The 20,978-nt window shown below is 69.2% G+C and overlaps 5 protein-coding genes across 20 annotated transcripts; 3 read left to right on the top strand and 2 right to left on the bottom strand.

Annotated features, from left to right (window-relative positions):
• Positions 1-938: 938 nt before the first annotated feature.
• On the bottom strand, positions 939-14,016 carry ATRAID (all-trans retinoic acid induced differentiation factor). Of its 3 annotated transcripts, none has more exons than XM_071742382.1 (7): positions 13,789-14,016; positions 2,364-2,494; positions 2,051-2,122; positions 1,680-1,751; positions 1,478-1,599; positions 1,296-1,396; positions 939-1,173 (listed from the first exon to the last, which is right to left on the bottom strand). In XM_071742382.1, exons 1-7 carry the CDS (start codon positions 13,999-14,001, stop codon positions 1,069-1,071), a joined length of 816 nt encoding a protein of 271 aa, XP_071598483.1. In that variant the 5' UTR covers positions 14,002-14,016; the 3' UTR covers positions 939-1,068. The 3 variants fall into 3 exon arrangements, with proteins under 3 accessions (XP_071598483.1, XP_071598484.1, XP_071598485.1); XM_071742383.1 differs by lacking the exon at positions 13,789-14,016 and adding an exon at positions 4,249-4,392; XM_071742384.1 differs by lacking the exon at positions 13,789-14,016 and adding an exon at positions 2,733-2,810.
• On the top strand, positions 3,006-9,571 carry SLC5A6 (solute carrier family 5 member 6). Of its 5 annotated transcripts, none has more exons than XM_071742375.1 (16): positions 3,006-3,154; positions 4,864-5,317; positions 5,396-5,461; positions 5,533-5,584; positions 5,682-5,749; positions 6,117-6,271; positions 6,850-6,990; positions 7,065-7,194; positions 7,286-7,374; positions 7,454-7,566; positions 7,974-8,041; positions 8,118-8,204; positions 8,317-8,501; positions 8,598-8,695; positions 8,764-8,885; positions 8,964-9,571. In XM_071742375.1, exons 2-16 carry the CDS (start codon positions 4,988-4,990, stop codon positions 9,108-9,110), a joined length of 1,851 nt encoding a protein of 616 aa, XP_071598476.1. In that variant the 5' UTR covers positions 3,006-3,154; positions 4,864-4,987; the 3' UTR covers positions 9,111-9,571. The 5 variants fall into 5 exon arrangements, with proteins under 5 accessions (XP_071598476.1, XP_071598477.1, XP_071598478.1 ...); XM_071742374.1 differs by lacking the exon at positions 3,006-3,154 and adding an exon at positions 3,269-3,448; XM_071742376.1 differs by lacking the exons at positions 3,006-3,154; positions 8,118-8,204 and adding an exon at positions 3,268-3,448.
• Positions 10,197-12,847, top strand: PREB (prolactin regulatory element binding). Of its 2 annotated transcripts, XM_071742380.1 has the most exons (9): positions 10,199-10,388; positions 10,599-10,794; positions 10,892-11,106; positions 11,215-11,295; positions 11,386-11,510; positions 11,719-11,892; positions 11,975-12,047; positions 12,131-12,290; positions 12,380-12,847. In XM_071742380.1, exons 1-9 carry the CDS (start codon positions 10,254-10,256, stop codon positions 12,472-12,474), a joined length of 1,254 nt encoding a protein of 417 aa, XP_071598481.1. In that variant the 5' UTR covers positions 10,199-10,253; the 3' UTR covers positions 12,475-12,847. The 2 variants fall into 2 exon arrangements, with proteins under 2 accessions (XP_071598480.1, XP_071598481.1); XM_071742379.1 differs by having other exon boundaries at positions 10,197-10,388; positions 11,215-11,510.
• Positions 12,978-14,974, top strand: CGREF1 (cell growth regulator with EF-hand domain 1). 3 transcript variants are annotated; one of them, XM_071742386.1, is made up of 6 exons: positions 12,978-13,087; positions 13,431-13,530; positions 13,746-13,817; positions 14,089-14,159; positions 14,236-14,360; positions 14,440-14,974. In XM_071742386.1, the coding sequence occupies exons 2-6, from the start codon at positions 13,445-13,447 to the stop codon at positions 14,812-14,814; spliced, it is 729 nt and encodes a 242-aa protein (XP_071598487.1). In that variant the 5' UTR covers positions 12,978-13,087; positions 13,431-13,444; the 3' UTR covers positions 14,815-14,974. The 3 variants fall into 3 exon arrangements, with proteins under 3 accessions (XP_071598487.1, XP_071598488.1, XP_071598486.1); XM_071742387.1 differs by lacking the exon at positions 12,978-13,087 and adding an exon at positions 13,127-13,149; XM_071742385.1 differs by lacking the exon at positions 12,978-13,087 and having other exon boundaries at positions 13,269-13,530.
• A 61-nt stretch (positions 14,975-15,035) lies between these two features.
• Positions 15,036-17,996, bottom strand: KHK (ketohexokinase). 7 transcript variants are annotated; one of them, XM_071742368.1, is made up of 8 exons: positions 17,811-17,996; positions 17,596-17,712; positions 17,181-17,315; positions 16,491-16,563; positions 16,154-16,300; positions 15,665-15,753; positions 15,421-15,578; positions 15,036-15,232 (listed from the first exon to the last, which is right to left on the bottom strand). In XM_071742368.1, exons 1-8 carry the CDS (start codon positions 17,936-17,938, stop codon positions 15,147-15,149), a joined length of 933 nt encoding a protein of 310 aa, XP_071598469.1. In that variant the 5' UTR covers positions 17,939-17,996; the 3' UTR covers positions 15,036-15,146. The 7 variants fall into 7 exon arrangements, with proteins under 7 accessions (XP_071598469.1, XP_071598468.1, XP_071598470.1 ...); XM_071742367.1 differs by having other exon boundaries at positions 17,181-17,501; positions 17,811-17,979; XM_071742369.1 differs by lacking the exon at positions 17,181-17,315 and adding an exon at positions 17,367-17,501 and having other exon boundaries at positions 17,811-17,978.
• Between the last annotated feature and the right edge of the window lie 2,982 nt (positions 17,997-20,978).

Genomic DNA, 20,978 nt, shown 5'->3' with positions numbered 1-20,978 from the left:
AACCAGGTGGAGTCTGGGCGGAACCAGGTGGAGTCTGGGCGGAACCAGGTGGAGTCTGGGCGGAGTTGTTCTCTCGGGGATATGTCCCTCTTAGGGTTAAACTTCTATCTCCCTTGATTCCAGGTGGCTTCATGTTGTTCTATGGATATCGGGCCCCAGCCATAACTTTCCTCTTATCTGCTGGTTGTGGCATCTTTATGTTCTCCTTGTGCAGATGTTCACATGCTTTTGGGGCCAAGCTGGCACCTCCCTGGCCTTGGCGGTGCCTTGATCTAAAACGAGATTTACACTCCCAATTATTTCTCAGGCAGAAAGCTAGCTTCGTTAGGCCTTGTTTTGCTTTTCGCTGTAACAGTGGAAAGCTGTTTTGCTCCTAACTGAAGCAGTGGAAAATTACGAGTTTGGACTGCTTTGCCTGGTCTTTTCTCGGTTTAGTCTTGAATTGTACCGGTTATGATCACTAATTCTAATTCTACATTAGATAAATTCACACAAACAACTTGGCCTGCTCTCCTTTTCCCACAGGAATTGATCTGTTGAGATCCTTTCCTGTTTCACAACGAACACCACCGACACCGCAGCCCCCACGCACACCGACACCCGACACCGCCCCTACCCACGCCCGCACCCACCGGGGGGGCTTCTGCTCCGGGGCCGCATCTCCCGACGCGCACCGTGCACACGATCTGCATGGGCACGCCCACGATCTCCACGGACACGCCCACGATCTCCATGGACACGCCCACGATCTCCATGGACACGCCCACCATCTCCACGGACACGCCCCAAACCGCAACACTCCGCACCCACGGTTTTGCCTCCGCGAGCCCCGGGGGAGGCGTGGGAGGCGGTGGCCTCAGGCCCGACTGCCCCAACAGCTTAAACGCCGCCTACCCCCGTGCACCCTACCCGGCCGAGCAGGAGGCAGACAGACCACGGAGACGACACGGTGCCTTTATTCACCCCCAGCAACGTCAGACAGACCCTGGGACACGAAGCCCCCGAAGACACAGAGCCCCCCGCCCTGCCCCTGGCCTCAGCAGAGGCGCAGCCCCCTCCCCTCCTCGCTCAGAAGGTCTTGGCTTTCCGGCGCTGGGTGCCCCACAGCAGGAGGGACAAGGATAGGGTGGCACCTCCCAGGATCCCACAGAAGAGCAGCACGGGGAAGTTTCCCTGTGGGGAAGCAGCAGTGAGTGACCCCACAGCTCACCCCAACCCCCCAAGCTCCCCACCGCTCCCCGTGCCGCAGCAGTGGGGGCTCCCGGTGCCGGGGATCCCATCCCACGGGCGCTGACCTCACGCAGGCACTTGTAGCTGTGGAAGGGGCTTTTGCAGAGGCACTGGATGAGGCCGGGGCCATCCGGGCTGCAAGCGGCATTCTCAGGGCAGGGCCAAGCTGGCAGAGCACGGGGGGGCGTCATGGGGCCCGGCTGGGGTGAGCCCCCAGCGCCCGGACCCCCTTCCCCAATCACCTTACCGAGGTCCCCGGAGTTGTTGCAGGGGTTCCGCTGGTCCTGGCAGAGCCGGCTGCTCCCCCGCGTTGTCACCTGCTCCCAGGCACCGCTCCCACCCGGGCACTCCAGTGCCAGCGGCACCGCGCTAGGGACCAGAGCTCAGCCCCGGCACCGTGGCCCAGCTCAGCACTGCAGTGCTCCCTGAACCCCCACCCCAGTACTCACAGGCTCTGGAGGTGGGTGAAGCCCTCGAAGGAGTCATCGGGGAGTGGGCCCAGGGGGTTTTCTGTCAGATCACTGCAAGCACACCCGGCCCGTGGACTTTGTCAGCAGGGGTGCCCCCACTCCTTAACCCCCAGCTACTGGGGGCTGATCCCCCTACCCAAGAGCAAGACACTGTCCTTGGCTTTACTGGACCCCCGCAGCCACCCCCAGCTGCCCAGGTCACTGGTGTCTCCTGGGCGCTGCAGGCCTAGGGACAGTGTGCTGCTGGGGGACAGCGTGGTGGGGACACGTGGGCAGGACCCGTGGCACAGCAGGGTGAGCTCCTCCAGCCCAGCCCCTTGCAGGGAACAGGAGGGGACACCAAGACTCACAGCACGATGGCAGTGGTGGCCTCAGCCAGATCCAGGGGGAGGCTCTGCAGGGAGCAGTTGCTCAGATCCAGCCTGGGGGGCGACAGCAGTCAGGGGAGGGAAGTCAGCATGCCTGGCACCCCCTGCACCCCCATCCTGCGTGCACCCTACCCACATCCCTCCCCACTCACTCCCCCAGCCCCCGCAGGTCCCCAACAGCAGGACCCCTGCAGGTCACCCCCTTGTTCCAGGCACCTCCCTGAGCCCACCCCGAGCTCCCCCTGACATGTTCCCCTACACCCTTAGCCTCCTCCACTCCCCCCCCGCCCCATACCCCAGCAGACGCTCCGGGCGGGCCCCCCGCTCCCGGCAGCAGCGCCCCTCGCTCTCGGTACCGCTCCGGGATGCGCAGAACTGGGCCACCATCGAGTCGTTCCGCACCGGCCCCGGGCAGTGCCCGCACACCTGTGGGGGAGTTTGGCGGGAACCCCCTTACCACCCCAGGTACCCCCGACTCTGGGCAGACCCCAATCCTAGGTACCGCCGACCCCGAGCACCTCCCGATACCCCTTCAACTCCTCTACCCCCCGGAACCTCCACCCGGACACCCCCAGACCGCGAATACCCCGACTCCTGAGCATCCCCCAGCACCCCTGATCCGGGCACCCCCCGAGCCCCGCTGCCCGTCGTTCCCCCCGCTCACCCCCTCCCCTCCGGCGCCCCAGGGCAGCAGCAGCAGCAGCAGCAGCAGCACGAAGCCCCCCATGACCCCGGGCACCCCCACCCCTCCGGGACTCTTCCGGCACCGCCCACCCAACACGCCCGGGAACGACTGGGGGTGGGCGGGCGCGGGGCGTGAGCGTTCTCCCCCCGAGACCCCCCAGGGCGCCCTCCGGACCCGGCCGGTGCGGGGCGGGGTGCGGGTGGCGGTGATGGGCCCGGGGCAGCGGAGCGGGGCGCGGGTGAAGGGCCGGTGACGTAATCAGTGTGAGCGGGGAGTAGGGGCAGGCCGGGCGGAAGTGGCGGGGGTAAGGGCAGCGCGGCCGCCTCAACACGTCATCAACGCGCGCCGGTGTCTGTCAGGCTGGCACGTGGGGCGGGCGCTGGCGCCGGTGTCTGCTGGCGGTGAGTGTCGGGGCCGCCGGGACCCCCCCCAAGGTCACCGGGGCTCGTCCTGCGGCCGGCACCGGGGATCCGGGGACAGCAGGGGAGAGGGGGGCCGGGGCGGGGGCAGCGGGGACTCTCAGGGACCGGGGGACGGGAACCTGGACTGGGAGCACCGGGGACTCCGGGGGTCCGGGAGGTTGAAGGCATCGTGGACCTTGAGGGACCGGGGGACAGAAGCCGCTCTGGGCTCACCGGGTACATTGGGGCTGGACAGCGGCGCCTCCAGAGAGGTCACCGGGGACATCAGAAAGTGTAGGACGGGGGACGGGGTTCGGGCGGGCCGCAAGCGGGTCACCGGGGATCCTGGGGGGCGGGGGGAGGTACAGTGAGGGGGAGGGGAGGAGGGGCCACAGCCGGGGGACCTGGGGCAGCCCGGGATGAGGGAGAGGGGCCTTCGGCCGGGGACAGGGACATGCGGGGAGGGGGCAGCGGGGGCCTCAGGGAAGACACGAGAGGCAGGGACCGGGGCCTTGAGCCGGGAACACCGGGGGGACGCCGAGTGTCGGGGCCTCAGGGTCACGTCGGCACCCCCGGGGTGCGGGAACCTTGGGCTGCGGTGAGAGGGCGGAGGTTTGCCGGGGGCCGCGGCGCTGCCCACCCCCCCTGTTTAGTCTGGGCAGTGGAATGCGGTGACCTTGGACCCTGCCCGGGAGCGTTGCGGGGGGTGTCCGTGCCGGGACGGGGACAGCAGCGGGACACGCTGCCCTCTCACCTCCTGCCCTCCCGGCCAACATGGCCCGGTGCCAGCGCCGCCCCTCCGGCGGGCAGGCCCGGGCACGCTGTGCCGGGTGCGGGGGGCCGGGGGGAGCCTGGGTTAATCCCCCCCGGCATGCCGCGGACAGCCGTTCATTCCGACGGGGATCACGGCAGGTGCGGTGCCAGCTCCCCAGCAGTGGTGTCGGCCCCGGAGCGCCCGGGGCTGCCCCCCTGCCGCCCCACCGCTGCGGCAGCCTGGGGGTCCTGTCCCCCGGCCCCCCAGCATTCGCCTCTCCCGGCTCCCCGCAGCCCCCTGCCAGGTCTGGGGGGGCTCTGCTCGTTCCCCTGCCTCATACCCGGGGCTGCACCCCCTCCCTGCCCTGTGGGGCTGGGGGCAGGGGCTGGGCAGAAACCCCCATGAGTGGGGCAGGAGGGGCCGGGGGCTCGGGCGTCTGCTCTGTCCGTCTGCCCATCCCTGGCTGTCGGGGTGGTGGTCTCCCCGCCCCACCTCTGCTCTGCGGGGCCGGGGGCTCCTTCCCGCCTCCGCTGTGCCCCGCCGGGGTGATTGCCTGACGCCGGGGCGGTTCTGCCGGTCTCGGCGGGGCTCCGGCGCCTCGGGGTGCTGCCCGGTGTTGTGCTTGGCCGGGGCGCGGTGCCGCTCCGGGGGCGGCCGTGTTGGGCTTGGCACGGTGTCGGTGGTGCCGGGTTGGGGGCGTGGGGCCGAGTGTTTGCTCCGGAGCCCCAGGCCCGTTTGCCTTGGCGGGGGCAGGTGAGGCAGCCCGGGGGGGGGTGGGCGCCGTGGGTCCAGCCCGGCCCAGAGGAGGAGGAGAAGGAGGAGGTGGAGTAGTAGTAGGAGGTGGAGTAGTAGTAGGAGGGTTCGGGGTCGTTCTCCGCCGGGTCCTTGAGGTCGGGGCAGAGCGAGCGAAGGTCCCGCAGCAGCTCCTGGCGCTCAGCCCGTTCCTGCTCCGCAGCTCCGTGCCCGAGGAGATGCCGTCCGGGACCCGGTGCCGCAGCCACCGTGGGGGCTTGGGGTGCCCATGAGGCCGGGGGCGTGCAGCCGGGCAGCGGGGGCTGCGGCCAGGAGAGAGCCCAGACATGGAGTTCACGGCCATCGACTACAGCATCTTCGCCCTGCTGCTGGTGCTCTCCTCCGCCATCGGGCTCTTCTACGCCCTGAGCGGGGACCGGCAGCGCACGGTGCAGGAGTTCCTGCTGGCCAACCGCACCATGAGCTTCTTGCCGGTGGCTCTGTCCCTGCTGGCCACCTTCCAGTCGGCTGTGGCCATCCTGGGTGTGCCTGCCGAGATCTACCGCTTTGGCACCCAGTACTGGTTCCTGGGCTGCTCCTACCTGCTGGGGCTGCTCATCCCAGCCCACATCTTCATCCCTGTCTTCTACCGCCTGCGCATCACCAGCACCTACGAGGTGAGCTGGGGGGGGGCACACGTGGGGGGTGGGAGGGGACGTCCCCCCCTGCTTGTGCCATGAACTGTCTCCCCGCAGTACCTGGAGCTGCGCTTCAACAAGACAGTGAGGATCCTGGGGACTGTCACCTTCATCTTCCAGATGGTGAGTGGTGTGGGGCTGAGGGTGGGGGTCTGGGGGGGCTGTGCCCGGCTGCAGTGCTGCTCTCCCCGCAGGTGATCTACATGGGGGTGGTTCTCTATGCGCCCGCGCTGGCTCTCAATGCAGGTGAGGGGCTTGGGAAGGGGGAGACCACACTGGGACCCCTGTCCTGCACACGGGGGGGGTGACCCCCCCACTCATTAACAGCTTCTGCCCCTTCCAGTGACGGGCTTTGACCTCTGGAGCGCTGTGCTCACCATGGGGCTGGTCTGCACGCTCTACACCACGCTGGTGAGTCCCTGCCTGACATGGGCATCCTCACCCCCCACCCTCCGGCTGTGGTGATGGCCCCGTGGCACCCTGGGTTATGGTGAGGGTCCCAGTGCCCCCTTGGGCTGCAGGGATGGGCTCTGTGCCTCCCAGGGCTGCAGTGAGAGTCTGTATGCTCCCCTGGGCTGCAGTGACAGTCCCCGTGCGTCACGGTGATGGTCCCCATGTCCTCCCTCTGAGCTGCAGTCATGTCCCTGTGCCCCCTCCCCAGCTACAGTGATGGTCCCCATGTTCTCCTGGGTTACAGTGATGGTCCCTGTGTCTGACCCCGGGCTGCAGGGAAGTCCCTATGTGCCCCTGGGTTCGGTGACACCCCGTGTCCCCACAGGGCGGGCTGAAGGCTGTCATCTGGACAGACGTGTTCCAGACACTGGTGATGCTGGCGGGGCAGCTGGCGGTCATCGTGGTGGGTGCCCAGCGGGTGGGGGGCATGGCCCATGTCTGGCGCCTCGCCCAGCAGGAGGGAAGGATCTCTGGCATCGAGTGAGTCCCTTCCACACCCCCCACCCACTGCCTTTGCCCAACCCACGGTCTGAGGGACCCCACAGTGTGGGAACAGCGCAGGGTGTGATGGGGACATGTGGGGTGTGGTGGGGACAGGGACTGTGGCACAGTGTGGGGAAAGGTGGGGCCGGGGTGGGCAGAGGGACCCCATCAGGGTTGGGGACATTCCAGGGGACTGTGGTGGGGACAGAGAGTCCGGCAGAGGTGGGGATACAGGGGTCTGGGGTGAGGACAGGAGCCCTGGAATGGCATGGGGACATGCAGGGCTGTGGTGTGGTGGAGGCGGGGACACTGGCATGGGGAAAGGTGGGGCTGGGACAAGGATCCTGGCAGGGGTGGGGACATGAGGGGTGTGGTGGGGACATTGGACACTGCAAGGGTGGGTACATGTGAGCCTGGGATGGGGACAGGGGCTCCCAGTGGGGGTGGGGACACTTGGGGGCCCTGTGGTGGGAATGGGGACAGGAACACAGACCCCTAGCTGTGGTGGGGCTGTTCCTGCTGCCCCCCTGCCATGCCGGGGGGGTGACCCAGTACCGTGTCCCCCCTGTCCCCAGCCTGGACCCCGACCCCTTCCAGCGGCACACCTTCTGGACGCTGGCAGTGGGGGGGGTCTTCATGATGCTGTCGCTGTACGGGGTGAACCAGGCGCAGGTCCAGCGGTACCTGAGCGCCCGCAGTGAGCGGGAGGCCAAGCTGTGAGTGGGGACGGGGACGGGGGGTGTTGGGGAAGGGTCAGACCCCCCCGCCTACCTCTTCCCTCTGCCCACAGCTCCTGCTACGCAGTCTTCCCCTGCCAGCAGCTCGTCCTCTGCCTCAGCTGCCTCACCGGGCTCGTCATGTTTGCCTATGACCAGCAGCACCCCCTGGCACCCTCCGGGCGCCCCGGCTTCTCTGACCAGGTCAGACACACCCCCACCCACCCCATCCCCGCCCACAGCCCGTGGGGCCAGACACCCCCCCTGGCCCCCTGGCACTGACCCCCTGCCCCAGCTGGTGCTGTACTTCGTGATGGATGTGCTGAAGGACCTGCCTGGGCTGCCCGGGCTCTTCGTCGCCTGCCTCTTCAGTGGGTCCCTCAGGTGAGGGGGGCATCGGGGGGGTGGGGGGACTGAGGGACCACACTGAGCCCCCATCACGCTGCTTCTCCCCCTTCCCCAGCACCATCTCCTCTGCCTTCAACTCGCTGGCCACAGTGACCATGGAGGACCTGGTGCGGCCCCACTACCCTGGGCTGTCCGAGCCCCGGGCCACGCTGCTCTCCAAGCTGCTGGGTGAGGGGGGCACGGGGGGGCCACAGCACCGGGGGGGGGGGCAGCATCAGAAGGTCCCTAGCACCAGGAGGGTGCCCAGAACCCAGGGCTTGCCCAGCTCTGGACCAGGGGGTCTAAAGCACAAGGTGGGGTCTCCAGTAGTGAGGAGGGTCCCCTGCACTGGGGGTGTCCCAGAAACAGGAGCAGGGGGTCTCCAGCACGGGGGGGGGGCATCTCCACAAGTAAGCAGAAGGTCTCCAGAACATGGGGGATCCCAGGACCAGGTGGTCCCTGGGACCAGGAGGTTCTCAGCATGAGGGAGTGTCCCCAGGACCAGGGGGGTCCCAGAAGCAGGGTGTCCCCAGAGCCACGGAGTCCCCAGCACTGGGGGTTCCCAACCCCACCATGACCCCCGCTCCTCTCCCCAGCTCTTGGTTACGGGCTGCTCTGCCTGGGCATGGCCTACGTGTCCTCCATGCTGGGCCCTGTGCTGCAGGTAGGGGGGGGTGTGGGACCCCCAGCCCCAGCTCCCAGTAGGCGAGGGGTGGGTGCTGAGGGCTGTGTCCCCCCAGGCAGCCATCAGCATCTTTGGCATGGTGGGGGGCCCACTCCTGGGGCTCTTCTGCCTGGGCATGTTCTTCCCCTGCGCCAACCCCACGGTGAGTGTTCCCCCCGGGGTGAGTGTCCCCCCACACCTCACCAGAGGCACAGACCCCCTGGGGCAGCGATGTGGGGCTGGGGTCCCCTGAGCCCTGCCTCTGCCCGGCGCAGGGTGCTGCCGTGGGGCTGCTGGCCGGGTTGGCCATGGCTTTCTGGGTGGGCATCGGCAGCCTGCTGCGCAGCTCGGGGGCAGCCGGGGGGACCCCCCCACCCAACGGCACCGTGCTCCCCCCTGACGGCAACCTCACCACCCTGCTGGCCACTACCCTGCTGGCCCCCACATCAGCCCCCCCGAGGTGAGCAGGACAGGGGGGACTCAGCGCTGGGGCTGGGGGGTGCTGCTCTGTGCCCCCCAGCCCTGACCCCTCTGTGTGTGTGTGTCCCAACCCCAGGGGTCTGCAGAAGTTCTACAGCCTCTCCTACATGTGGTACAGTGCCCACAACTCCACCACCGTGGTCCTGGTGGGGCTCCTGGTCAGCCTGCTCACTGGTGAGTACGGGGGAGCAAGGGGGCCTCTGAGGGGGACCCCCCAGCTCATCCCCAGCTCTGTCCCCCAGGCCCCACGCCGGCAGCAGACGTGGACCCCCGCACCATCTATCCCGTCCTGCCTCGCCTGCTCTGCTGCCTGCCCCCCAAGTGCCGGCGGGGGCTCTGCTGCGGGGGGGACTCCCCTGACCAGGTGAGGGGCTGGACCCCAGCACCCTGGGGGGACAGGGGGTTTGTGCACTCCTCTACTCCCACAGCTCTGTCCCCGCAGGACGCTGGCCCCAGGCACACGGAGGCGAAGAGCAACGGGGTGGCCAACAGCCTGGGCCCCCCCCGGTGGCCAGGGGAGGAGGAAGGACAGGGCTACATCCGCAGGGAGGGGGCCCCCACCTGTGCCCTGCAGGAGACCTCCTTCTGATCCCCCTGGGGGGCCTGGCAGCCCTGCTGGGGGACACGGACACCCCCAGACCAGGGGCATGGACCATGCTGGACCCGGGGACCTGGATCCCATGGGCCAGGGGGCATGGACCTCTCCCTCGCAGCCAGGGGCCACAGCCCCCCCTCCCCAGACATGGCACACAGAGCCTGCAGACCACCCAAACCAAAGAGCTGGGGGGGCTGTGTCCCTGCCCAGAGGGGTTTGCAGGGCTGAGGTCACTGCTGGGTGCTGCCCCCTGCCCTGGGGCTCTGGGACCATGGCTGGGGGGGAGAGGGAGCGGTGCCCCCCACTGCAGGCCGGGACCCTGCCTGGTGCCCCCTGGCCTGGCCTCGTGCCTTACTGCACCGCTCCTGGCTGGGGACTCCCGGACCCCCCAGCCCCCTCACCCCTGTCTGTGTTTGTTGCCTCCCCCAATAAATGTTACTGGAGCACTAGTGTCAGAGGAGACCCCCCAGCATTCCCCGGGGGGCACACAGGACCTCATCTCACACAGTTGTGGGACCCTGCTGCCACCCAGCAGCAGGAGCCCAGGCATCCCACTGCAGACCCATGAGCAGGGCAGGGGAAGCAGGGGGGGGGTCTGGTGACTGTGGACTCCTGGGGGGGCCATCACACCCAGCCGGGTCCCGTGGAGCAGCCCATGTCCCCTGCCCACACCCCCAGGCTGTCCTGCACCTGAGCAGGGTGGGCTGGCTGCCTGCAGAGCACCCCCTTCCCGGAGGCCCACCCAGCAAGGGGGAGCGGGGGGGGTCCCACTCTCAGCCTCGTATATCCCACAGACCCCCAGCACAGGGTGAGGAGGGGGGGGGCTGATCCAACCCCCGGGGGGCAGCTTTGGGGAGGGGGCTGAGGACCCCCGAGGGCTTCATGGCTGGGATGGGGGAGGCACAGACTGGGGGCTGCAGGGTGGCAGGGGTACCACAGGCGCCGTGGGGCTGAGGGGGGGAGACGTACCCCTAGTCCTGAGGGCATGGGGGGCACGCACGACCCCTGCCCCCCCCACCCCCCCAACCGCGGGGGTGGAGCTTGAGCGATGGGGCGGGGCCATAGGGGGGCGGGGTTACTGCCTCGGGGCGGGGCGGCGGTGACGTGTCAGCACGCGCTGACGTGTGGGCCGTAGCCATGGCGCCGCGGCGGCCGGCGGAGCTGTACCGGGCGCCCTTCCCCCTCTACACCGTCCGCCTCCACCCGCAGCGGCCTCTCGCCATCACCGCCGGCGGCGGGGGAGCCGCCAAGACCGGCATCCGCAATGGCGTGGTGCGGGGGACAGCGGGCAGGGGCTGGGGGTGCCGGGGTCCTTAGGCCTGGGGAAGGGTCAGGGGGTGCCGGGGTCCGTGGGCCGTGAGGAGGGTCAGGGGGACGGGGAGGGGGGGTCCCAGGCCGAGGGCAGCGTGAACAGATGGGGTTCGGAGGGGGGGGGTGGTTGCGGGGGAGATGCGGGGGTCTGAGCCCCTGCCCGCCCCGCAGCACTTCCTGCAGCTGGAGCAGATCGGGGGTCAGCTCAGCGCCTCGCTGCTCCACTCCCACGACACCGAGACCCGCGCCACCATGACCATGGCCCTGGCCGACGACATCATCGCGGCGGGACAGGACGCCAGCTGCCACATCCTCCGCTTCAGCCTCCAGGGCCCCGAGGCCAAGAGCGGCTCCTCCGGGCGGGACGGTGAGGCCGTGCGCTCCCCCGGGGGCTGGGGATGAGCAACTGCCCGGCAGGGGTGGTGGCTGTCTGGGGGCCGGGTGCCATCTGTCCCGCCCCGCAGGCAGCGGGGAGAAGGGCCCGCGGAAACGGAAGGGCCCCAGCCCGGCGGGACAGGGGGGGGAGACGCAGAGCCAGAGCAGCGAGGTGACCGTGGAGAGCCTGCACAGCGTCCGCACCGACTTCAGCGCCGACGCCCTGCAGAAGGCCGTGCGCTTCAACGCCGACGCCTCGCTGCTGGTGACCGGCGGTGCCGATGGCTTCCTGCGCCTCTGGGAGGTGGGCGGGGGGCAGCCCCGGGCGGGCAGCGGGTCGGCGGGGGGCAGGGCCGGGACCCGGCAGTGCCTGCGGTTCTGCACCGCTCCGACCCCTGCTCTGCCCTCCCAGTTCCCCAGCATGAAGAAGACGCTGGAGTTCAAAGCCCACGACGGGGAGATCGAGGACATCGCGCTGGGTCCCGACAACAAGGTGAGGGTCAGGGGGCAGCGTGGGCCCCCCGGGCAGAGCTGCCCCCCACCCCTGGTAGAACCACCTCCAGCCCCCGCGGTCTCTGCGCAGGTGGTGACAGCGGGACGGGACTTCCAGTGCTGCGTGTGGCAGCGCGACCAGCTGGTGACGGGGCTGCGCTGGAACGAGAACCTGCCCGGCATCCCCGACAAGGCTTACCGCTACCAGGCCTGCCGGTGAGGGTGGGGGGCACCGACTGACCCTCCCCACAGAACCACTGGGGAGTCTGGGGCGTGCTCAGACTTGTCATGGCCCACTGCAAGGGAAAGACCCCTGGTCTGGGGGACAGAGCCACTGTGATGGGCACAGGGAGAGGGATGGTAGGGAGTGGGCTGGGGGTGTGGTGGCAGAGCTGGATCCCCCCCCCCCCCGTTCTCCCAACAGGTTCGGGGCAGTGGCGGATGTGGCCGGGGCGCTGCGGCTCTATACGGTACAGGTGCCCCACAAGCGGGAGCGCAGACCCCCCCCCTGCTACCTGACCAAGTGGGACGGGAAGAGCTTCCTGCCCCTGCTGACCCGGCCCTGCGGTGCAGAGGTGATCTCCTGCCTCTCCCTCAGGTATGGGGCTGTGGGGAGGGGAACTGGGGGTTGCCCCCCCTCTGCCCTCCCCTACCTCCTCACGCCACCACTCTCCCTGCAGTGACTCGGGCACCTTCCTGGGCCTGGGGACAGTGACGGGCTCGGTGGCCATTCACATCGCCTTCTCGCTGCAGGTGAGTGTGGGGCACACAGGGGTCCTCCCCTCTCGGGTCTGGGCAGGCTCTGTTTGCCCCACCCACCCCAGTGCCCCCCACAGAGGCTGTACTATGTGCGGGAGGCACACGGCATCGTGGTGACAGACATGGCCTTCATCCCCGAGAGCCGGCGCGGGCGTGAGCTGCTGGGGGAGCACGAGGCCGCCCTGCTCAGCGTTGCTGTGGACAGCCGCTGCAAGCTGCACCTCCTGCCACGCAGACGTAGGTGCTGGGGAGTTAGGGGGGACCTGTTCCCCCCTGCAGTATGAGGGAGGTCCTGCAGACCTCTCCTCACACTACTTTCCCTGCAGGCTCTCTCCCTGTCTGGCTGCTGCTGCTGCTCTGTGCCGGGCTCATCATGGCCACCATCCTGCTGCTGCAGCTTGCCTTCCCGGGCTTCCTGTAGCCCTATGGCCCCCACTGCACCGGGACAGAACCCCCCCAGCACCAGGACAGGACTCCCCAGTACACGGACAGGCTCCCCCCAGTGTTGGGACTGGACCCCCCAGCACCAGGATGGTTTCGCAGGGATGTGATGGGACCCCCCCTGTTGGACAGAGCCCCCCGTAACTGGGACAGACCCCCCTGGCACCAGTACCCTCCTTGGGCCTGGGTAGCCCCCCTCCCCCAAACAGAATGCACCAGGGATGAGTGCCTGGCCCCGGGGGTCACAGGCGGGTCCCGGGGACTGTGGAGGACCCCGGCCCGGTGGGGCTGGCCCCGGGCAGGGAGAGGGGGTCCCGCCAGCCCCCCGCTATTAAAGCTGGAGCACGAAGGCAGCACCGGAACCTCTGTGTGGGCGGGGCCGATGAGGCCACGCCCCATCTGAAGCCACGCCCACATCCGGGAGGCGTGCCCCCGGCAGCCATGTTTGTTGTGGGCAGGGGCGGCGGGGCCGCTTAACCCCTGCGGTGCCGGGGAGGGGGGGGACGGGATCCCCCCGGGCGGGGCAGGGCAGGGCGGGACGGCGACGTGGCCCGAGGCGGGGCGGGCGGCACCAGACGGGACACTGACACCGAGTGAGTGGGGAACCGGGAGGAGAAGCGGTGCGGCGTGGGGAGAGTGGGCTGCAGGTGGCGGGGTGGGCAGGGGGTTAATGTGGTGGGCAGAGGGCAGGGCGGGAGGGGGGCTGCGGGACGGGTGGATGGTACCGTGTGGGCAGGAGGCTGGGGGCTGCAGGCAGCAGCGGTGGGCAGGGGTCTGTGGGCAGACGCCAGCCGGGACGGGGGTCCCCGTGTGCGTCTGGAAGTGCCGGGTGCAGAGCCCCCTCCCCGCTCCCAATGCCGGAGTCTCCAGACCCCCGCCCCCCTCAGTGGTACGGGGCCCCCAGGCCCCCCCTCAGCAGTTGTCGCCCGGCTGCAGCCCGAGGTCGCAGGATGAGGAACCCGGTGGTGGCCCGGCTGCTGGTGGTGCTGGTGGTGGCCGCGGCAGCGTGGGCAGCCCCCCAAGCCGGGGGGCACAGGTATGGGGGGGCACAGGTGGGGTTTGGGTGCACGGGCGGATGTCCGGGAGGGTTGCACGGTCAAGGATCAGGCCCCCGGGATGGGGTGGGGGTGCAATGCCTGGGTGGGGGACACTGTGAGGCACGTGGGGACATCGGGCTAGGCAGCCCCCTCTAGCTTCCCCCTGCCCAAAGGGCACAGGTAATGTGCCCCCCACCCCTTCTCTCCTGGCCAGCCCAAAGGTCCCCCTGCCCGCGATGCTGGACCCTGATCCTGACCTGCTGAGCTTGGAGCTGCTCACACCGACGTGAGTCCCGTCCCCACGGGAGCCCCACGGCTCTGAGCCCTGCACCCGGGGGACTGTGCAACGGGGCAGCGGGCAGTGCCCGGCTGGCTCTGGGGCTGCAGGGTGGTCCTGGGGCCAGAAAGATGGCAGAACAGCGATGGGGCAGGGGCGGAGCATCCGTGGGGCAGGCTGTGGGGCAGAGCATCCGTGGGGCAGGCTGTGGGGCAGAGCATCTGTGGGGCAGGCTGTGGGGCAGGTCGGTGTGTGCCCATCCCAAGCCCCATGCCCCCAGGCTGCTCCAGAGCGCGGTGCAGAGCCTGGGGCTGCCGGAGCAGGATCCAGAGGCCATGACACGGGAGCAGGGTAAGGCCGGGGCAACGGGGGTCTCTGGGGGCAGTAGGGACACGAGTCCAGCCCCACGGCACCCCGTGTCCCACAGCTCTGCTCTACCTCTTTGTGCTGCACGACCATGACCGGAGTGGGTGCCTGGACGGTCTGGAGCTGCTGCAGCTGCTGGGGACGGTGCTGGCCCAGCGGGACAGGGGGCAGCCGGGTGCCGAGGCGGTGGGTCCCACCGGGGGGGACAGCCCTGCACATCCCCTGGACCCCTGGGCCAGGCCCTCACACCATTCCCTCCCCGCAGGTGGCTGGGCTGGTGGACCGAGTCCTGGAGAGGCATGACCTGAATGGGGACGGGCTGCTTGACCCACCTGAGCTGCTGCTGGCACCCGGTGGGGGACAGGGACCCTTGGGGCAGCCCCTGCTGCAGACCCCCAAGGAGCCAGTGGCTGGGGCTGTACCCAGGGGGGACGCAGAGGTGCCAGGGAGGGACATGGGGGTGAATGTTCTGGGAGATGACCCAATGGTGGGACAGGCAGACCCCCAGGATGAAACCCCCCAGGATGAAACCATGGATGCAGAGGAAGCCCCTGAGACAGAAGCCCCCAACGCTGAAGCCATAGAGGCAGACGAAGCCCCTGAGGCTGGAGCCCCCGAGGGGGACCCTGGGGAGGGGTAGGGTGCAGGGGGATCCCTGCCATGCTCAGGGCATGAGTTGGTGGGAGGGTCCTTCCAAACCCCATCCTGAGGGGTTAGGACTGGGCTATCTATCACCCCTGTAACATCATGGGATGGAGAAATAGAGGAGGTGGGGCCAGCACTGGCCTGAGCTGTGGTCACTACGACCCCTGCCAGGGCGAGAGCCCAGGCAGAGCTGTGGGGCTGGAGGCAGTGGGGCAGTGTGTGTGTGTGTGTGTGCGGTTTATTGCCAGCAGGGTGGGGTGTGCGGGGTGCAGCAGGGTGAGTGGGTGTGCCCTGGGGTGAGGGGTCTCTGGCCACTCAGTGCCCAGCTCAGACGAGGCCGTCGAAGCCCTGGATCCCACATTTCTTGCCCGCAATCCGGCAGCCGAAGGTCAGGGCCTCCTGCAGGCTCTTCCCTGCAGAACCAGCACTGCATCAGCCCCAGCCGGCCCACGTGGGCTGAACCAAGCCAAGCCAGACCATGACATGGCTGTGCTGGGCTGTGCCATGGTTACCCCATGACTATGCTGGGCCATGCCAGCAGCACCAGAAGGTGCCAGGCCGTGCTATGACTGTGCCACGACTGTGCTGTGGCCATGCCCACCTTCTGAGAGGGCAAAGATGACGGCAGCGTTGAAGGTGTCCCCTGCCCCCAGCGTGTCCACCACGGTCTCTGGGGGGAAGGCATCCGAGTGCAGTATCTCCCCATCGGGCCCCATGGCATCAGCACCAGCCTCGGCCCAAGCGCAGATCATCGTGGCCCTGGGGGGGTTGTAGTGGGCACAGGGTGTAGCTGTGTCCCCTCCCCTCAAACCTTTGCTCCTCTCCCACCCACTTTGCCCCTCTACCTGGGCTGGACACGGCTGCGCAGCCCCCGCAGTGCCTCGGGGGCTGAGCTGTACCCAAAGTGCTGGGCCAGGTCCTTGCTGATGAAAACCTGCAGGAGAGGGTCTGGGGTGGGGGGACACCCTGGCACCCCCCCAGCTGCTGCATCCCCAGAGCCAAACACACCCCCTGCACCCCAGCTGTACTCTCCCCACCGCAGCTGTGCCCCCCTCAGATCCCATCTTTACCCCTTAGACCCCAACTGCACTCCCAATCCCACATCCCTGCCTCCTCCCCTGTATCCCATCCCTCCCCCACCCAAGGCCCCACTGCCTCAAAACCCACATGCACTGATTCCTCCCTGCCCTATCCCCCCTCTCCTCACCCCACTGCCCCCAACACCCCAGCTCGACCCCGCCCAGACCTATTTGCTCCGCCCCCAGCCCCAATACCCGCCCTGACAGCTCTGCCCCCCCGGCTGTACATTTCCCCCGGCAGCCCCCTCCCCTCACCACTTCCCCCAGCCCCAGCAGCTCCAGCAGCTCCTGTCGCGGCTTCTCCACCTCCACCGAGATGCGGACCCTCTCGCCCGCCCCGCGGGAACGGTTGTGCCGTTCCACCCGCCGGATCATCTCCACCTGCTCTGCCACGTTCCGGGCCTGCGGAAGCACGACCTGGCACCGGCACCGGGCACCGGCACCCCCCGCTCTCCCGGGGTCTCTCACCCCCAGCCCGGGGGTATCCCATAGCCATGGGGCAACCCCACCCTCCCGTGTCCTCCCACCCCGTGGCCCCTCCCAGCCCCGGGTAACCAACCCACCCATCCCGGGGTGACCCTCCCAGTCTCACCTCCCAGTGGATCCACTTGAACCGGGAGAGGTCAACCTTCTCGAAGTCACGGGCCGTCACGTCTGGCAGGTTCCTGTGGGGTGGGGGTCAGGCGGAGCGGGGGGACCCCCAGCCGCAGCATGGGGTGGGCCCCAGGTGACCCCTGGCTGGGGACAAAGGACTGTGGAGGGCAACACCCGGGGCAGAGGTCCCCGGGGCTGGCACTGTCCGGGTCAATCATTAATGCCGGCGAGGCCGGACCCTGAGCTGGACTCAAAGGGCAGCGCGGTGCTGCCAGGCTGGAGCTGCGGGGGCCCGGGGGGTGAAGCCCAGCGGTGGTTGGGGACCGGCCACCATCAACCATCTCTGCCTGCCGGCACCGGCAGCGCTGCGGGAGCATCGTCCCGGGCATCACGTGTGATACGGGGCGGCCCCAACTGTCCCGCACGGGACACGTGTGTGCGTGTGATGCCACCGCCAATCACGGCTGCAGCGCGGGTGGTGACAAGGGGGACGATTGGCAGCGATTGTGTGTGCAGAATTACGGGAATTACCGATGTTGTGTGCGGTGCCCCCCGGCCGGCAGCGCTGGGCCGGTGCCGCCTCAGCACATCGAGCCCCGGGGTGCCGGAGCAGCCCCGGGTGCCCCTTCCTGGCGTGGCCCGAGCGCTGCCCGCCGGGCGATCGGGCCGGGGCTGGCAGAGCCCTTACGTGTCGTAGAGCACGATGGTGCGGGAGCCGCTGGCCGCGCTGACCACGCAGCAGGCGCAGGGCACGTCCCCGCGGGGCTGCCAAGCCACGTGTGACACGTCCACGCCGCGGCGTCGGAAATCCGCCACGATGAAACTTTGGGGAAGGGGGTAACAAAGAGCGGGGGTGAGGGGGACACGCACCCACCCGTGGGCGTGCAGGATGGTGCGGGTGCCGCGGCGGGCGCTGGCGATGACCACGGAGGCGGGCAGGCTGCCGTCGTGCTGCCGCACCGCGTGGCGCGCGTCCACCCCGTAGCGCCGCAGGTCGGACAGGACGAAGCTGGCGGCGGGATTTGTGCAGAGGGGCCGGTGGGGCCGGCGTGGGGGGGGGGCGGCCAGCCCGGGCCCCCGTCCCCGTACCCCCCCGCACTTACTCGGCGGCGTGGCCGGGGGCCAGTGAACCCATGAAGGAGACGGGGGCTCCCAGCAGCGCCAGCACCGTGCAGGAGTTGGAGGCATTCCCGCCGCGCTGCCACCGCTGTGACAGGCACCTGCGGAGGCGGACTGCGGGGTAACCGCGGGGCCGGCCCGGGGGACGACGGGGGGGGTTCCTCAGGGGAGACCCCCGCAGCCCCGCTTCCCCCGGTACCTGGTGTCCGAGTCCTCGGGCGGGTAGGCCTCCACCACGCTGATGATGTCCAGGCAGACCAGCCCCACGCACAAGATCCGCCGCTCGCCCCCGGAGCCGGGGTCCCTCCGCGCCGCCCCCGCCGCCATCCCGGGGACGCTGCGCTCACACACGACCCGCGCCGGCCGCGCGCAGCCCCGCCCCGCCCCCGCCCCCGCCCCCGCCCGCCGGGACCAATCGGAACCCGCGATCGCGGCGCTCCCCCCGAGGGGGCGTGGCCACGCACACCCCCTCACGCGCACACGCTCCCCGAGGCCACGCCCCCGCCTCAGCCCCCGCCGCGCGCCTGCGCCCCACAGCCGCGTGCACCGGGGCGTGACCGGCGGCGCGAGAGCCCGGGGCACGCGTGTGGCGCGTGAGGAGAGGGGGGGGGGGGGGGGAGAGGAGGGGGCAGGATGGGTGCGGGGGGTGCGGGGCTGCGGTCCCAGGCGAGTGTCGGCTCTGGAGTGGGGGGACAGCCGGGGCCCCGCAGGGTCACCCCTCCCCTGTGCCCGGCGCACGGAACTGGGGGAGTCTGAGCACGCAGAGAGCCCCCCTGGGCACGGCCAGGACCGAGACCCCTCCCCGGCACCTCCTGCCCGCACCGGGCCCTGCCGGTGGTGCTGCCGGGGATGAGCAGTCGGGGTCCCTCACCATGTGCCGTGCACACCTGTCCCTCCTCAGTGTCCCCTGTGCCTCCCCCCCCGTGTCTCCCGGTGCTGGACATTGTCCTCCCTGTGCCGGGCAGTGTCCCTTGTGTCCTCCTGTGCCCTCCCTGTGCTGCCCTCGTGCCCAACAGTGTCACACTTGTCCCATCTGTGCTGTGTGCGGCTGTACCCCGTCACCAGGAGTGACCCCCCCGCTGTGCCCAGGGGTGTCGCTGGGTCTGGTGCCATGTTGGGGTGACACGGTGCCCCCTGAGCCCCTCAGCCCCTCCCCAGAGACCTTGGCCTGATGGCGGAGGCTGTGGGACACAGTGTCACCTCCCGGCCAGCACAGCCCTGGGGACACCATCCCGGCTGAGGGTGATGAGGGCTCCACTATGGTCACGAGAGCAGCACACGCGGGGGTCACGCGTGTGCAGGCGTGTGTGTGTGTGCACGTCCGTGTCCACATGTGATGCACACCAGGGGGGCACATCACCCGTGTGTTTGCCACGTGCATGTCCATCTGCTCTACACGCGTGTGTCAGGCTGTGACACACACGCCTGCCTGTGTGTTGGGCCACGGCACATGCATGTTCCTGTGCACGCACATGTGCTGTGTGGACCGCTGCTGCAGCGCCCGCCTGCAGCAGGGCAGCCCCACGCATGCACGCGTGTGCACACACAGGTGTGATCACGCGTGTGGGGCCGTGTCCCCGCAGGGGACAGCTCAGTGTCACCCATCGGGGACTGCAGCTCCCAGGGCTGGGCCCAGGGACGTGTCTGGGACACTGCCCACCCCCTGCCCTGCAGGCACACTGCTACTGTGCCTCCGGCCCCCCCATGCCCCACAGCCCCCTGACTCTGTCCCCATCCCCAGCTCACCCCAGCCCTGTCCCCAGCCCTCTGCCCCATCTCTACGTCTGTCTCCAACCTTGGCACCCTCCCCAGGCCCTCCAGCCCCTTCCCCTGACCTGTCCTGCCCGCGCTGAGGAGGGCTCAGGCAGGGAGCAGGCAGGGAGCAGGGAGAAAGCAGGGAGAAAGCAGGGAGCAGGGAGAAAGCAGGGAGCAGGGAGAAAGCAGGGAGCAGGCAGAGAGCAGGCAGGGAGAAAGCAGAGAGCAGGCAGGGAGCAGGCAGAGAGCAGGCAGGGAGAAAGTGAGGAGAAAGCAGGGAGCAGGCAGGGAGGAAGCAGGGAGCAGGCAGGGAGAAAGCAGGGAGCAGGCAGGGAGGAAGCAGGGAGCAGGCAGGGAGGAAGCAGGGAGCAGGCAGGGTGAAAGCAGGGAGCAGGCAGGGTGAAAGCAGGGAGCAGGCAGGGAGCAGGGGGCAGGCAGGGAGCAGGCAGGGAGAAAGCAGGGAGCAGGCAGGACACAAAGACCCCCTGCAGTGTGCCCTGGCTACGGGACATGTCCTCCCCCCGCTGGCCAAGCTGCTGGACACCGAGAGGGATCCACCCGGGGTTGGGCTTTGGGGACCCAGAAAGGGTCCCGTGGGGCCACTGTGGTAGGAGGGGGGGCATGACAGCACGGAAATGGGAGTATGGGGTCGGTCTGGGACCGGCTAAGGGGCTGCTCGTCCCCTGCCTGCTCCCTACCTGCCCCCTCCCCCCTCCGGGGGTCCCCGCCCGGCAGTGCACCTCCCCCTCCGGCCATATGGTTACCCACAGGAACCCTGAGCCCCCCGAGCCCCCCACTCCGGGACTGCCCCCGTGACACTGTCCGCGGGGCTACTCTGGGCAGGGTGCAGGGCTCTGTGGTGACCGTCCCTGCACTGACTGCCACCCCCTGAAGTGACACACCCCCGTCACACCCCCTCTGTACCGGAACAACCCCTGGACAGTGTCATGACAGTGTCATGACAGGTCACCTGTGCCACCATGGCCAAGGAGTGTGTGTCCCTGTTTTCCCCCATGTCCTCCCGTGACCCCCCCCAGACTGTCCCTGGAGGGGGGCACGGCCAGGACCCCTCCTTCCCATTGGCTCTCTTCTTCCCCCCAAAGAGACTTCCTGGAGCTCAGCCCCTTCTGCCCCCCTGCCTGGCGCTCTGAGTGTCCCCCGGATCCCCAGGACCCCCCATGCCTGGGATCCCCACCCGCGGGACCCAAGGCTGCTAGTGCTGGAGCTGAGCAGGAACGGTCCCACTGCTCCCTGTCCCCCCTCGAACCTCCCTCGGCTCCTTCCACCCCAGAAACACCGGGACAGAGCAAGCGGCCCCAGGATGGGGACAGGAGTGGGACAAGAGTGGGACCCTATCCTGCGGAGGGGTGTCAGGCAGCATCGGGTCAACCAGAACCCAGCCCTGGGAGTCCCTGGGGCCCAGCTGGGTGACACCGGGGCCACAGTGTCCCCAGCCGGATGATGGCACTGCAGTCCCCACGGTTCAGCCCGGTGCTTGCAGGTCCCGGTGGCCCAGCCTAGGCCATCCCAGGTGTGCAAGTGCTGGGGGAACATCGAGGAGGGTCAGGGAGTTCCACTCCAAGCCCCTGCCCCACACCATCCCCTCGTGGGG

Source organism: Heliangelus exortis, chromosome 3 (assembly GCF_036169615.1).
Source record: "Heliangelus exortis chromosome 3, bHelExo1.hap1, whole genome shotgun sequence".
Classification (NCBI taxonomy): domain Eukaryota; kingdom Metazoa; phylum Chordata; class Aves; order Apodiformes; family Trochilidae; genus Heliangelus; species Heliangelus exortis.
The sequence above is the reverse complement of the archived record's forward strand: the minus strand, read 5'-3'. Positions and strand labels throughout refer to the sequence as shown.

What these genes read in the sequence shown, in the direction of transcription:
- CGREF1 (XM_071742385.1), top strand. Translation starts at nt 13,349, where the DNA reads ATGCCGGAGTCTCCAGACCCCCGCCCCCCTCAGTGGTACGGGGCCCCC. An exon ending in GGCCATGACACGGGAGCAGG is followed by an intron (nt 14,160 to 14,235) that starts GTAAGGCCGGGG and finishes CGTGTCCCACAG; the next exon opens with CTCTGCTCTACCTCTTTGTG. An exon ending in GGCAGCCGGGTGCCGAGGCG is followed by an intron (nt 14,361 to 14,439) that starts GTGGGTCCCACC and finishes CCCTCCCCGCAG; the next exon opens with GTGGCTGGGCTGGTGGACCG.
- PREB (XM_071742379.1), top strand. Translation starts at nt 10,254, where the DNA reads ATGGCGCCGCGGCGGCCGGCGGAGCTGTACCGGGCGCCCTTCCCCCTC. An exon ending in CCGGCATCCGCAATGGCGTG is followed by an intron (nt 10,389 to 10,598) that starts GTGCGGGGGACA and finishes CCCGCCCCGCAG; the next exon opens with CACTTCCTGCAGCTGGAGCA. An exon ending in CGGCTCCTCCGGGCGGGACG is followed by an intron (nt 10,795 to 10,891) that starts GTGAGGCCGTGC and finishes CCCGCCCCGCAG; the next exon opens with GCAGCGGGGAGAAGGGCCCG.
- SLC5A6 (XM_071742375.1), top strand. Translation starts at nt 4,988, where the DNA reads ATGGAGTTCACGGCCATCGACTACAGCATCTTCGCCCTGCTGCTGGTG. An exon ending in CCCACATCAGCCCCCCCGAG is followed by an intron (nt 8,502 to 8,597) that starts GTGAGCAGGACA and finishes TCCCAACCCCAG; the next exon opens with GGGTCTGCAGAAGTTCTACA. An exon ending in GGGGGGACTCCCCTGACCAG is followed by an intron (nt 8,886 to 8,963) that starts GTGAGGGGCTGG and finishes CTGTCCCCGCAG; the next exon opens with GACGCTGGCCCCAGGCACAC.
- ATRAID (XM_071742382.1), bottom strand. Translation starts at nt 14,001, where the DNA reads ATGCTCTGCCCCACAGCCTGCCCCACGGATGCTCCGCCCCTGCCCCAT. An exon ending in GCCACCACTGCCATCGTGCT is followed by an intron (nt 1,752 to 2,050) that starts GTGAGTCTTGGT and finishes GTGTGCTTGCAG; the next exon opens with TGATCTGACAGAAAACCCCC. An exon ending in CAACAACTCCGGGGACCTCG is followed by an intron (nt 1,397 to 1,477) that starts GTAAGGTGATTG and finishes GTGCTCTGCCAG; the next exon opens with CTTGGCCCTGCCCTGAGAAT.
- KHK (XM_071742367.1), bottom strand. Translation starts at nt 17,938, where the DNA reads ATGGCGGCGGGGGCGGCGCGGAGGGACCCCGGCTCCGGGGGCGAGCGG. An exon ending in GCCCCCGGCCACGCCGCCGA is followed by an intron (nt 17,502 to 17,595) that starts GTAAGTGCGGGG and finishes TCCCGCCGCCAG; the next exon opens with CTTCGTCCTGTCCGACCTGC. An exon ending in ACCATCGTGCTCTACGACAC is followed by an intron (nt 16,564 to 17,180) that starts GTAAGGGCTCTG and finishes CCCACCCCACAG; the next exon opens with GAACCTGCCAGACGTGACGG.